Below are 14,432 nucleotides of genomic sequence, written 5' to 3'. Positions count from 1 at the left end.
GAGTGATAGAGGAGACAGTGAGGAGACACACTGTGGAGTGATAGAGGAGACAGTGAGGAGACACACTGTGGAGTGACACCTTTAAGCTGCGCAGTGGTGTTCTGCAGGGTGCGTCTTGAAGTGAGATGTATACACACGCACAGACATCAAAGACATTTGTATTGTGTTGTTTACTTTTCTATTCCATTATATTCTGTTCTGTTGTACAACTTGCATTACTCAGTATTCAGTACATTGTGGGTGAGTTTTGTTCTGGATTGGATGTTGCCATTTTATGGATGTGGGCTTTAAGAATGCAACCTTTTCCGAGACAGAGTGATGATTGTGTAACTGGAGGATATAAAAAAAACTGACAGTGAGTTCTAGAGTGGGTTACCAAAATGTCTTCATCAAAACACAGACAGAAGAACACACACACACACACACACACAGAAGTTATGTCCATGTTCTACAGTTTTTGTAAATGGATTCCACAGTAATTGTCATTAAACCACAATCAACATAAATGTTAAGTATATGTTTAGGCTCCTACACCACTTTATTATGGTGTAATGAACTATGTTGTAGTAAATATACAGCAAAAGCATTCTCTCTCTCTCCTCTCTCTCTCTCTCTCTCTCTCTCTCTCTCTCTCCTCTCTCTCTCTCTCTCTCTCTCTCTCTCTCTCTCTCTCTCACACCTTACCCAGATGGTCCGTTCACGGGCACTCCTCCCACGTACGGGTACGACGCAGACCGGGCAGAGGAGCAGCGTCGTCACCATGACGTCCTGCCCTACATCGACGACTCGCCGTCCTCCTCGCCTTATCTGAGCTCCAAGAGCCGCAGCAGCAGGGACACGCTGTCGTCCGGCTCGCTGGAGTCTGCCAAGTCCGTGAGTGCCCCATCCCACAAGCCCCTGCGCACCCTTTCTTGTTCAACCATGACAGGCTGATAGTTTCCACAGATTGCAGTCATCACCGTAAGTAGCTATAGAATCTTTACTGTTTGAAATTCAAGATGTAAACTCCACCAAAAATTCAGATATTTAAGGTAGATATATACACTTCATACACAGCGTACACAACCACAAATTAAGGTGAATTCTTATTCACTGGTCCAGTCAGTAATTACATCAGTGATCGTAAAGGTGAACCTTCCCCCTACCTCTTGACTTCCTTTCACAGTCATTGGCTGTCGGAATGATTGATGTGTACTTTCAGCCAATACACTGTCCTAAGGGGCCGATGAGTGAGTTTTTGTGCCCTCTCAGGAATCTACCACTACCCTTTGACCCCTGCTTTTAGCTCCCATGTAGGTTTTAATTAACAAAATCCCGCAGACCGTCCTCATGACTCACTCGCTCACTCACACACGCACACACAGAGAGAGAGAGAGAGAGAGAGAGAGAGAGAGAGAGAGAGAGAGAGAGAGAGAGAGAGAGAGAGAGAGAGAGAGAGAGAGAGAGAGAGAGAGAGAGAGAGCTTTAACATGTTTGTATAATGTAAGGCAAGACTGAATTTGCAAAAACCTGGATTTGCAGACAGATCTGCTGAGCAAACGTCTCCACTTCGAGCTGGAGGCTCGGAGCAGAGCCAAGATGTAAGTGGGATATTCAGAGAGTAAATAAATTCCTGCATGCTGTCGACCAGGGGAGGAGCAGCGTGGCAGAGCCACCGTTAACCTACGTGTTCCTCCTCCCCCGACAGCAGAAGGGATGGACGTGTGTTTATTAAGCCTCGTACCGGCTGAGGTGTAACCAGATCCATGTCAGTCACAGTCCTTGTGTCTCCTCTTCCAGAACAGAACGGCTTTCTCAGAAGCATGTTTTGTTTTGTTTTGTTTTGTTTTTCTTTTGCTCTCTACCTCCAGTGTCCTCTCTGATGAGAGGACGATGAGAGCAGATGTATGAATGGTGCGGATCTTGTAGTATACTGCTGCAGTTGCAGGAGACAACATAATGGAGATGAGTTTGAAAGATGCGGGGTAAGACCCCCCCCCCCCCCCCCCCACGAGCCGCTCAGATTCCACTGGATCTACGCTGACCGTCTCTGTGAGGGATCTGAGACCATCTTAAATACCAATTTATTTGTTTCAATCAGATGGATATCTTGTTTACAAATTATTGATTACCCTGTTTGTACCCTCCGATATTAGGAAGAGGAAAAGTTTCCAAATGGTTTCTAAATCACCAGGGATTAATTACTTATTTTTCTCTTACATTATGAGGATGAAATCATATTCTCTCATGAATAAATTAGAAATGTGTGTGTGTGTCAGATCTCTGCGAGGATTTCATTAATATTTGGATGGATAAAAAAATGATAATGTGGAGATTAAAGTCTTCTCACTGAGGAGAGGAGATGGAGATCTAAAGATCAGGAATAAACCATCCCACTAAGATGCAGGGGTCCCAAGATTAGGAATAAACCATCCCACTAAGATGCAGGGATCCAAAGATTAGGAATAAACCATCCCACTAAGATGCAGGGGTCCAAAGATCAGGAATAAACCATCCCACTAAGATGCAGGGGTCCAAAGATCAGGAATAAACCATCCCACTAAGATGCAGGGGTCCAAAGATCAAGAATAAACCATCCCACTAAGATGCAGCCTTAGTTTTATATCTTAGGTTTCATATTGTATTTCCTCTCATTTTGTAAATACATTTCTCAACTGTAAATAGTCTATATAATCTAAAACTATATAATCATATAAGGCCATATGAAAAGCATTTGAAAGTCACTTTCAAAATGAACTTCTATTTAACAATAATATTAATATTACCTTTGTGTAAGGTAGTCACACTGAAAAATACTTATTAGTGTTTGTGCTCTCTTAGTAGTATTTGGACTGGGGATTGATGTCCATGACTGCACAACATTAAAAGTTATAAATCTTACCATTCCAAGTGTGTGTGTGTGTGTGTGTGTGTGTGTGTGTGTGTGTGTGTGTGTGTGTGTGTGTGTGTGTGTGTGTGTGTATATGCCTTCCAATATGACAGTCCAGTTAATCTTCTCCAGCAGACTGAGAGTCTTAAAGGGAGAGAGGGAAAAATGTAATATGAAAAAAAAAGAATGTCCCTGTTCCTGAACTCTGGATCAAAGTGTCTCTGGAGAGCATCACTGACATCTGCTGTGCTCACAGTTCTTTCTACCTGTGCAGTGGACGTGGAAATGAGCTTTTCAGTTTTATTTACACCACATTACTCGTGCATCCACTCACAGACACGTATACTGAGGAACAAACCAGTGTATTGTGGGTGGATGTTAGGTCTGTGGTCTGTGTACTGGTTTTGTAAGGTCTAATTGATCTTGGCCTGTATTCTCTTGAAAGCTGATTTCTGTAAAGGACACTAGCACAAATACATCTGAGACCAGTGCCAACCGCGCCGTCGTATTTTAAGCTTCCTTAAGTTTGGTGACATGTAAATGGCAAGTACACATGTAATGCTTCTCCTGGACTGACACACCTGACCCACCTGCTTCTACAAGCACACCTGAATACTAGAGAAAGACACTGGAGCAGAGCAGAGGAGACGCTGGAGATGGAGCTTCTCTTAGGCTGCTTACAGGTGCTTTGACTCTGTGCGCAGGCAGAGCTGGACCTGGAGAAGGGACTGGAGATGCGCAAGTGGGTTCTGTCTGCCATCCTGGCCAGTGAGGAGACCTACCTCAGCCACCTGGAGGCGCTGTTGCTGGTGAGGGCTCTCCGCCTATACTATTGCCCCATTGCTCTTCTGCAGCCTTTACTCAATTGCGTCTTTATAGCATATCACCGATGGAAACATTCCAGTACATTTGTCGCAAAATTGCTAATAAAAATCTTGCATCATCGTGCAATTAAATTGTTGACTGAGCTGGGATGGGTCAACAATTTAATAATTTTGATTAAGAGTCTGCAGTAAAATGCACTTGTTAATGAGGGATGGGAGCGGCTTAGGTCCAGGCTTGAAGATACTAAAGGGGGAGAGGTTACTGACACGCTGGAAATCCCACAGAAACTGAGCCCATCTGTCTTTGGCAGCCATCAGTGAGTTGGTGTGGGTGTGAATTTGTGTGTGTGATGCAATTTTGTGCATGTAGTGTGAAAGTATATGCGTGCTTGTGAGATTATGTATGCGTGCTGTGAAAGTGTGTGTGTGGTTGGTGTGGGTGTGAATTTGTGTGTGTGTGGTGCTGTTGTGTATATAAGGTAGTGCGACTGTGTGGGTGTGTGAGTGTGGGTGTTCAGTGTGGTGATGAGATCTGATCAGGTCACTGAGGTGATTTAACACTCCCATTTTAGAGTCTTCATGCCAGTCCTGTAAACTAAAAAAAAAAAAAATCACCCATCATTCCTTTTACCAGATGGTTCAGATGTACCTAAGTTTCAGACCGAATAATTACATGTGGGAATTAAGGGTCTCCAGGGGGCATTTAAAATCAAACAAGCAAAACTTGCCAAAAGTTACACGGCAGGTTCTTCTGCTTTACAGCCCATGAAACCTCTGAAGGCCGCAGCGACCACGTCCCAGCCGGTGCTGACTGTCCAGCAGATAGAGACCATCTTCTTCAAAGTGCCCGAGCTCTACGAGATCCACAAGGAGTTCTATGACGGCCTCCTTCCCAGAGTGCAACAGTGGAGCCACCACCAGTGCGTAGGAGATCTCTTCCAAAAACAAGTGAGTCAGTCTCTCCGGTTTCCCCTTCGCCGTGCATTTAAAGTGACAGTGCCAATAGCTGGGAAGCCCCAGGAAGGCTGTGCGCACAGTGAGGTATGTTTAGACGTGCTGAAAACCCAGATCCCTGGCCATGCCGGAACAGGTGGGTGCCATGCCGGAACGGGTGGGTTCTCACACAGGGCCAAACTACACTACTTCTGCTGTACATTACATCTGAGCATCTCACTCATTGTGGTAAATCTCGAAGAATCTCTAATTATTTCTTTAAAGCAACCCATTATATGCCGGTCTGCCTCTTATACAGGGGGCTGTGGCTAGCATACAGTAGAACACGGTCACAATGCCATCCTTTTTCTGCAGTGGCCACCTCGGCTAATATAACACTATATGCTTTGTGTCACTGAGAGACGGCTGTTAGTAGGGTGATATACTGTACAGGGACTGTGATTTCCCCATATCTCTCTCAACTGTCTGTCTGTCTCTCTGTCCCTGGTTACTATTGAGAGCAGTGCCTTCTTTCTCTGTTCAGGGCAGTGTGTACAGAAAATACTCCACTTTTTGCTGTTGTTGTTGTTGTTGTTGTTGTTGTTGTTGTTCTCTCATTTTTCCTCCTTACTCATTTTCCTTATTTTGTACCACAATGAATGCGCTATGGCAGCAGCTGCTGTGTAATGCTTTTCCCAGTCACTCGGTTGGTTGGACAGTCCCTTTAACCGGAGGCTATCGGCTATCCCGACGTTCTCCGCTCTGGCTCTGTCTAGGAGCCCATCAAGGAGATTAGAAAGGGGAGGCCGAGGAGAGATAAAGGCCTCCCCGCGAGGCCGATCTCCAGGGGGGGAGCGAGCGAGTGAGCGAGCGGGACGGACGCGTTCACACGCAGTCTCCACGTGAGCTCCTGTCCTGCTGGCGCAGAGGTGTTTCCCGCACTTGCCAGCTCGCGTTCAGGGAGACGGTGCAAATCGGAAAGGTGGGAACGGGAGGCAGGTGCCGTTAATGAGAGTTTGCAGGCATAATGCTGCTGGAGAAAGCACTTTGAATGCGTGTTGTCATGCTTGGGTGGATGACGACGGTGTCCCCGCGCGGATTGTCCAGCCCCCAGTGGTCTGCGTGCTCTCTCAGTGCCAGATCTTTTTCCCTGCTCCATCTCTGCTCACGGTAGACGTCGCAGCGAAGACGCGGCGCCACTTCTAGATAGACTGGCCATGTGTTCCTGTCATTGTGACGCGATACGTGGAGACGTGAGCGTTGGGTGTCAGCAGCAGACAGCATTGCTGTGTTTGGCTCTTTTGGGCTGTCGCTGCCAGCTGATACGTGCGTGCGCGCGTGTGTGTGTGTGTGTGTCTCCATCAGTCTCTGTGACGGTGACTCCTCAGCTTACGCACAAGCCTGTTTATGCACACGTCTGACGTGTGAAGTGTGTGTCGTCTTGTGCTTCCACTGTTGCACTCTCACCATTCCATCATTGCTGTCTTCTCCTTGGGACAGAGAAGTCCCAGCATCCTCCTGTGGTAGCTGATCTCGCAGGCGCAGTGTGTGCTGCCTACTCTTCTGTCTTCTGTCTCCTCTGCTTGGCCCCGCACTGTCCCGCTCGCCGTCCGACTCGGCGGCCGTGATGAGATTTCCATGTTGGAATTTGCTGCGCTCCGCCCTGCTGATGGATGGTGACCCGGAGCGACCGTTCCCAGGCGCAGAGATGGACTTGCAGCCTGCCGCTAAACTGCAAGAGAGAGTCTCGGGCTGAGTCTGCTGCAAGGCACCAATGAGCTTTGAGTCATGAGCAGGCAGTGAAGCTTGGCGTCTGGTGATTGGTTCAATAAAAGAGGAAGTGGCTGTGATTCAGGCTAAGATCTCGGTGGAGGGGAAAGTAGCAGCTTAGCCTCCCAGTGCTACGGGTGTTTGTTTATGGGTAATTTGTGTAAGTCATTTACAGCATTCCAGCACATGTATCATGTCTTTTAGGAGCAGGGCATCATGGTTTTGAGGCTTCCACAATCAGGGTCTACCATGGCTTTCAAAACCATGGATAAATGAACTAGCCTGAACAGAGGATATCAGGCTCCATTTGTCAGTGGATACAGGCTGATACCAGCCGACACTGGGCATTGCAGATTTTCCATCTGTTGGTCTCCTTTGGCTTACAGTTTCTATCCACACGCGCGCACACACACACACATGCCACACACACACACACAGATCAGACCCTTCATCATCCCCATGTATACTTGTGTTTAAGGGGATTGATTGCGCTGTTAAGCTGGAGAGAGATAAATTGCGTTGCTGCGGGGCAGGGCTCATGAGTTTGGATGACTGAATTAGATTTTCAAATGTGCTTTTTACAAGCGCCAGCCGTGCACATCAATTGCTCACCCGAGAGCCCGCCTTCGCTGCCATGGCAACCGCTGCTGGCCCTCCAGTAGCGCTCGGCGGCGGCCCCGGCGTGTGCGGTGGTGCTGCCGGTGTCCTGCCTCTCGGCCTGTGCTGTTGGGGGCGATCAGCTGTGGGTTGGAGTTGGGTTCACAGGGCCGGTGGCGGGAACCACCGCCGTCCACTCCACACAGGGAGGTGGAAAAGAGCGTGCGAATGCGATTGGCTGTTGTGTCCCCTGCAGGCCAGCCAGCTGGGGGTGTACCGGGCCTTCGTGGACAACTACGAACTGGCAGTGGAGACTGCAGAGAAGTGCTGCCAAGCCAACGCGCAGTTCGCTGAGATTTCTGAGGTAAGCCCCGCCCACGCCGGCCCTGGCTACGATAGCATGCTCGGGCTTTTTGTGGGCCAGTTTTTCCCCGCTTGCATTAGCACCAGATCCAGCTTAGGAGCAGCAGCAAAAACAATTTAGAGGCTGGAGTTTTTAGACTCGTTCACACGTGATGTTTTAGCAGATGAAAGACAGGAATAGGCACGGGTCACTGGCTTGGTCACTTAGGGAGTAGCGTGACCTCGAATCTCGCTTGCCCAAATGGGGTGTCTTCCTGTAATGGAGTGAAACAGCTTTCTGGACTCCTCAGTCACGGTGGATGGAGACAGTCCCTCATTTAAAGCGCAGGAAACCGGGAGCCTCTGTCCTCGTGGGCCCGGCTGAACGTTAAAGGGAATGAAAGCGTGTAAAACACAGGCTACCCAGCACTGCTCAGCCCCAGTTCAGCCCACTCCTGTACCCCCCAGTGGAGCATTGTCAACTGATACTACTTCATCTACTACAATAAGCCCCCCCCCCCCCCCCCCCAGTTCCCCTGATAGTAGCAGAACTGAACATTAGGATAATTGTGTATTTAATGGGATAGAGAGGTGGAGAAAGCCAGAGGGGCTGTCTTGTGTTGAGTGGGTTTTCAGAACCTCGAGCTTGCGCTGAAATGCACACTCTCTTCCACGTACGCATGTATGGTGTGACGGCCTAATGTGCCGACTCCCCCTAGCAGACACAAGCTCGAGCCCCCTCCCCCCCCCCCCCCCACGTGCAGAAAAGATACCTGCGAGACTGCAAGATGCCCAGCAGCTCACATGTAACGTCTTTACATTCAGACACCAACTAAGAAGTTTCATGATGCTCAGAGTTATGGTGCTACTGGGAACCAGAGACGGGAGCGTGAGCAGTGAAGATTTGTAGCACATGGCAGACTGGGGTTAATCAGAAATACCAGCTGCAAAGGAATATCAGCAGTACGAAAGGGGTATCAGCAGTAAGGGAGGGGTATCAGCAGTAAGGGAGGGATATCGTTTTCCCAGCATGCCGAGAGTAGCTGCTGTCATCTCACACTTGTGCTTTCTTTGTAGAACCTGAAGGTACGAAGCACCAAGGAATGCAAAGATCAGACTGCCAAGTACTCACTGGAGAGTAAGAGCCTTTGAAATACACCTGTCAGACAGCTTTCATTTGTGGTCCCGTCGTCGTAGAATAGCTCCTCTGTCATTGGCCAGTAAGACAAAGACGCTCATGGCCATGACACAGCCATACTTGATGTCTGTTTGCTTGTCATTACGTTGTGAGCACATGGAAGATTAGTATTTAGTCAGTGTGTGATCAGTGACCGGTGCCGTTAAAGGTGTAGTTATTTTACATGCGAACCCATGCATAAATGGTACTGGTTTTATTCTGCGCCGTTTACATGTGCTGTATAAGGAGGTAACAGGGTATAGTAATGGCAGGCCAAAATATGTACAGCACATACAAATGTGGAAACTATAACTGCCAAAGAAAATTTTGTTACAGAAAAAAAATGCCATTTTAGGTTTAAGATTGAGTTGTCCTGCTGAGTCACTGCTGTTGGTGTGTGTGTGTGTGTGTGTGTTTGTATGTGTGTGCGCTGTCATGTCTTAGCTCTCCTCTACAAACCGGTGGATAGAGTGACCAGGAGCACACTAGTTTTACATGTAAGTTAATGTGTGTGTGTATAATGTTACATATATGTTTGTATATATTTGCACATTTGCAATTGGTCCATTCTTAAGAAGGCATTTCGTGTTATGTTGTATGTGTGTGTGTTATGTTGTATGTGTGTGTGTGTGTTATGTTGTATGTGTGTGTGTGTGTTATGTTGTATGTGTGTGTGTGTGTTATGTTGTATGTGTGTGTGTGTGTGTGTGTTATGTTGTATGTCTGTGTGTGTGTTATGTTGTATGTCTGTGTGTGTGTGTTATGTTGTATGTCTGTGTGTGTGTGTGTTATGTTGTATGTCTGTGTGTGTGTGTGTTATGTTGTATGTCTGTGTGTGTGTGTGTTATGTTGTATGTCTGTGTGTGTGTGTGTTATGTTGTATGTCTGTGTGTGTGTGTGTGTTATGTTGTACGTGTGTGTGTGTTATGTTGTACGTCTGTGTGTGTGTGTGTTATGTTGTATGTCTGTGTGTGTGTGTGTTATGTTGTACGTGTGTGTGTGTTATGTTGTGTGTGTGTGTGTGTGTGTTATTGTGTGTGTGTGTGTGTGTGTGTTATGTTGTGTGTGTGTGTGTGTGTGTTATGGTGTGTGTGTGTGTGTGTGTTATGTTGTGTGTGTGTGTGTGTGTGTGTTATGTTGTGTGTGTGTGTGTGTGTTATGTTGTGTGTGTGTGTGTGTGTGTGTGTGTTATGTTGTGTGTGTGTGTGTGTGTGTATGTTGTGTGTGTGTGTGTGTGTGTGTGTTATGGTGTGTGTGTGTGTGTGTGTGTGTGTTATGTTGTGTGTGTGTGTGTGTGTGTATGTTGTGTGTGTGTGTGTGTGTGTGTGTTATGGTGTGTGTGTGTGTGTGTGTGTGTTATGTTGTGTGTGTGTGTGTGTGTGTGTTATGTTGTGTGTGTGTGTGTTATGTTGTGTGTGTGTGTGTGTGTGTTATGTTGTGTGTGTGTGTGTTATGTTGTGTGTGTGTGTGTGTGTTATGTTGTGTGTGTGTGTGTTATGTTGTGTGTGTGTGTGTTATGTTGTGTGTGTGTGTGTGTGTGTTATGTTGTGTGTGTGTGTGTGTGTGTTATGTTGTGTGTGTGTGTGTGTGTGTGTTATGTTGTGTGTGTGTGTGTTATGTTGTGTGTGTGTGTGTGTGTGTGTGTGTGTGTGTGTGTGTTATGTTGTGTGTGTGTGTGTGTGTGTGTTGTGTGTGTGTGTGTGTGTGTGTGTGTGTGTGTGTGTGTGTCTGTGTGTGTGTGTGTGTGTGTGTGTATGTTGTGTGTGTGTGTGTTGTGTGTGTGTGTGTGTGTGTGTGTTATGTTGTGTGTGTGTGTGTGTGTGTATGGTGTGTGTGTGTGTGTGTATGTTGTGTGTGTGTGTGTGTTATGTTGTGTGTGTGTGTGTGTTATGTTGTGTGTGTGTGTGTGTGTTATGTTGTGTGTGTGTGTGTGTGTGTGTTATGTTGTGTGTGTGTGTGTGTGTGTTATGTTGTGTGTGTGTGTGTGTATGTTATGTTGTGTGTGTGTGTGTTATGTTGTATGTGTGTGTGTGTGTTATGTTGTATGTGTGGGTGTGTGTTATGTTGTATGTGTGGGTGTGTGTTATGTTGTGTGTGTGTTATGTTGTATGTGTGGGTGTGTGTTATGTTGTGTGTGTGTGTGTGTTATGGTGTGTGTGTTATGGTGTGTGTGTTATGGTGTGTGTGTTATGGTGTGTGTGTTATGGTGTGTGTGTTATGGTGTGTGTGTTATGGTGTGTGTGTTATGGTGTGTGTGTTATGGTGTGTGTGTTATGGTGTGTGTGTGTGTGTTATGGTGTGTGTGTGTGTGTTATGGTGTGTGTGTGTGTGTATGTTGTGTGTGTGTGTGTGTGTGTATTATGTTGTGTGTGTGTGTGTGTGTATTATGTTGTGTGTGTGTGTGTGTGTATTATGTTGTGTGTGTGTGTGTGTGTGTATTATGTTGTGTGTGTGTGTGTGTGTGTATGTTGTGTGTGTGTGTGTGTGTATGTTGTGTGTGTGTGTGTGTGTATGTTGTGTGTGTGTGTGTGTATGTTGTGTGTGTGTGTGTGTGTATGTTGTGTGTGTGTGTGTGTTATGTTGTGTGTGTGTGTGTGTGTGTTATGTTGTGTGTGTGTGTGTGTTATGTTGTGTGTGTGTGTGTGTGTGTGTGTTATGTTGTGTGTGTGTGTGTGTTATGTTGTGTGTGTGTGTGTGTGTGTTATGTTGTGTGTGTGTGTGTGTTATGTTGTGTGTGTGTGTGTGTTATGTTGTGTGTGTGTGTGTGTGTGTTATGTTGTGTGTGTGTGTGTGTTATGTTGTGTGTGTGTGTGTGTGTGTTATGTTGTGTGTGTGTGTGTGTAATGTTGTATGTGTGTGTGTGTTATGTTGTATGTGTGTGTGTGTTATGTTGTATGTGTGTGTGTGTTATGTTGTATGTGTGGGTGTGTGTTATGTTGTATGTGTGGGTGTGTGTTATGTTGTGTGTGTGTGTGTGTTATGGTGTGTGTGTTATGGTGTGTGTGTTATGGTGTGTGTGTTATGGTGTGTGTGTTATGGTGTGTGTGTTATGGTGTGTGTGTGTGTGTTATGGTGTGTGTTGTGTGTGTTATGGTGTGTGTTGTGTGTGTTATGGTGTGTGTGTGTGTGTTATGGTGTGTGTGTGTGTGTTATGGTGTGTGTTGTGTGTGTTATGGTGTGTGTTGTGTGTGTTGTGTGTGTGTGTGTGTTATGGTGTGTGTGTGTTGTGTGTGTGTTATGGGGTGTGTGTGGGGTGTATGTGTTATGGGGTGTGTGTGTTATGGGGTGTGTGTGTGTGTGTGTTATGTTTGTGTGTGTGTGTTAGGATCTATTGAAGCACACCCCTTCCAGTCATCCGGACCACCCACTGTTGCAGGATGCCCTGCGTATCTCTCAGAACTTCCTGTCCAGCATTAATGAGGAGAGCACACCGCGCCGGCAGGCCATGACTGTGAAAAAGGGCGAGGTGAGCAGAGGGCGTGGTCATCGTCGCCTGTGTTGGGCCCCTCCCATCTCCCGGCACCTGCCCAGGGGGCGTAGTCACCTTCACCTGTGATCTGGGGCCAGGTGGGGAGAGATGCTGCCTGCTCTCTCGGCCTCTTTCCTGAAGGAATACTACAACGGCTGACGTGGATAACAATGAATGAGCACTCGCAGGGTTCTTGTCCCGCTGCTAGCTGGTCTGGGTGGAATCCGTTTAAATTGTGTGTGTGCGTGCTCATGTGTGGTGTGTGGGTGTGTATCACATGCCTTTGTGCATCACACACAACTTTATTCTTTCTTAATCTTTCATGTTTGTGCTTGTGGATCAAAAGTATAATTAAGATGTATTACATAGTCATCATCTTATTTGGTTTTAATGACCTTTAGTCATTATGATCTTATCAAGTTGTGATGGAGGAAGTGTCCTCGCTGACCTCAGAGGAGGGAGTGCTACCCTCTGCCTGTATTACAGACACGTCTGTTTTCAAAACTGCAATTAGAAAGAAGACCTGCTCAACTGGGTGAATCCCCAGTACACACACACTCTCTCTCTCTCTCTCTCTCTCTCTCTCTCTCTCTCTCTCTCTCTCTCTCTCTCTCTCTCTCTCACACACACACACACAAATGTCTGTCTTAATTCCAGACAGACACACACACACAGTTTCCACCCCCTTCATTCCAGCAGTGCAGTCTTGTGGGACTGTTGGATGAATTGTTGTCGTTTGACTGATGGCGAGGAAGGGTTGCGTGTAATGCGCCTTAACGAGCCAAGTCTCTGTGATTCGCATTACGTTCATTATTCATGAGATGGGCCCTCTCGTGAAGTGATGGTTCCTCCCTTAAAAAAACACACACAATCCAATCATAAACCACACGGAGTCCCTGGTGGACAAACCGAACCGATCATCAAATATTGATGATGTTTACATCAAAGGAGCAGATAGGAATCACTGGCTTGCTGTGGACCTCATTATTGTCTTTGTGCTATTGTTAACCATGCCCTTGTGAAGAGATATCGCCAGCCTTATTACAGCAGTGAGGCTTTTCTGACACTGAAACAGATCAGTTATGTTCTTACATCTCACACTGACCACAGAAGCAATCCAGAAAACACCTTCCCAAACACCCGGTAAAAATGTCAGCCATCGGTTTGGGTGAAGGGAGACCGTTGGTCTTTTCCAGTGAGGCTCTGTAGGCCATCGGTGCAGTGTCTGGTCAAAACGACTTTGCAGGTAGTCCTAGGAAAAAAAACAAACAAAAAACGCTGAGCTGTGTTTTATAGCGCAGCGGTGCAGATCAGAAGTGCACAGTGTGCAGGATGATGGCAATGCATTGAGGAGGTGTGTCCTGGCATGAGAAAGTGAGGAAGAAGATCTGGGATGGGCGGGGCCCTGGGGACCAACGCGGGTCACGTGGGGGGAGGGGCCAGGCAGAAGCTGCTTAATTAACATGCACATTGTGCTGCTCCCCCCCACACACACACTCTGCAGTGTGGAGGCATCGTTTGAACTCCGTCACAGAAACATCACAATCCTGCACCGTGCACATTAGTGTGCTTGTGCACTCACCTCGGCCCACGTCTGCACGCCCCCACAAACGCTTCATGTTGTCAGCGCAAACACCCCCCCCTCCAAAAAAAAGTGCACAAAGCACTGTGAATGCATGTGTACATGAATCCCACCTGCAGCTTACATAACCAGAGCTATATACAAATACACGTACACACCAAATTCCTACCATATCTCAGTGACACAGATTACACACATACACATATGGAGATCATTGCAGATGATGTCATTTTGTGATGTCATGTTTCATTACCCTCTATGACCTGAAACCACCTGCTCCATCCCACACACATTCTGACTCTCACTCACTTTCTCTCTCAATTCTAGATAGATAGGTAGGTAGGTCTATGGCTGAAGGTGTGCGTGGATGTGTTGTCGTGGAGAGGATGGACAGGATTGTTCAGAATGTTGCCTAGTCCTCCTCTCTGTTCCTATCTGCTAAATCCAGCGGCAATGAACCTCCGCTGGCTGTTTGGACAGCAGGACTCTTGCAGTCTTTAAACGCAGACTGAAGACCTATCTGTTTATGGAGTATTTAAATGACCACTGATCCTGCACCTATATCGAGTAACTGAAACTCTTTTACTTATTGCAGGGTGTTGTTTATTGCATTTATCGTTGTCTGAGCACTTCTAGGTATCGGCACCGATTCCTGTATTTAAACAGCATTCTAGATCATTGGTATCTTGAACTGCGACGTACTATACTGGCTATGACAAAGCACTTTCGTAAGTCTCTCTGGATAAGAGTGTCTGCAGAATGCCGTAAATGTAAGTGAAGAGGAAAGGGGACGGTAAAGTTCTTCTGGTGTCCCAGTCCTGTTCACCACCGTCCTGGAGCCTCACAAGCTGTGTCCTAATGTGTGTTTG

The 14,432-nt window shown here is 46.8% G+C and overlaps 1 protein-coding gene across 3 annotated transcripts in view; it reads left to right on the top strand.

The window, feature by feature from the left end:
- bcr (BCR activator of RhoGEF and GTPase) overlaps window positions 1–14,432 on the top strand; it is a 65,554-nt gene that overhangs the window by 30,948 nt on the left and 20,174 nt on the right. For all 3 annotated transcript variants that reach the window (XM_035526924.1, XM_027004146.2, XM_035526925.1), the window contains exons 2-8: window positions 689–873; window positions 3,574–3,678; window positions 4,456–4,641; window positions 7,250–7,357; window positions 8,413–8,473; window positions 8,957–9,009; window positions 11,838–11,978. In XM_035526924.1, the coding sequence (XP_035382817.1) occupies window positions 689–873; window positions 3,574–3,678; window positions 4,456–4,641; window positions 7,250–7,357; window positions 8,413–8,473; window positions 8,957–9,009; window positions 11,838–11,978 (839 nt within the window). The remainder of the gene's footprint in view (window positions 1–688; window positions 874–3,573; window positions 3,679–4,455; window positions 4,642–7,249; window positions 7,358–8,412; window positions 8,474–8,956; window positions 9,010–11,837; window positions 11,979–14,432) is intronic.

This window comes from Electrophorus electricus, chromosome 6 (genome assembly GCF_013358815.1).
Source record: "Electrophorus electricus isolate fEleEle1 chromosome 6, fEleEle1.pri, whole genome shotgun sequence".
Classification (NCBI taxonomy): Eukaryota; Metazoa; Chordata; class Actinopteri; order Gymnotiformes; family Gymnotidae; genus Electrophorus; species Electrophorus electricus.
The sequence above is the reverse complement of the archived record's forward strand: the minus strand, read 5'-3'. Positions and strand labels throughout refer to the sequence as shown.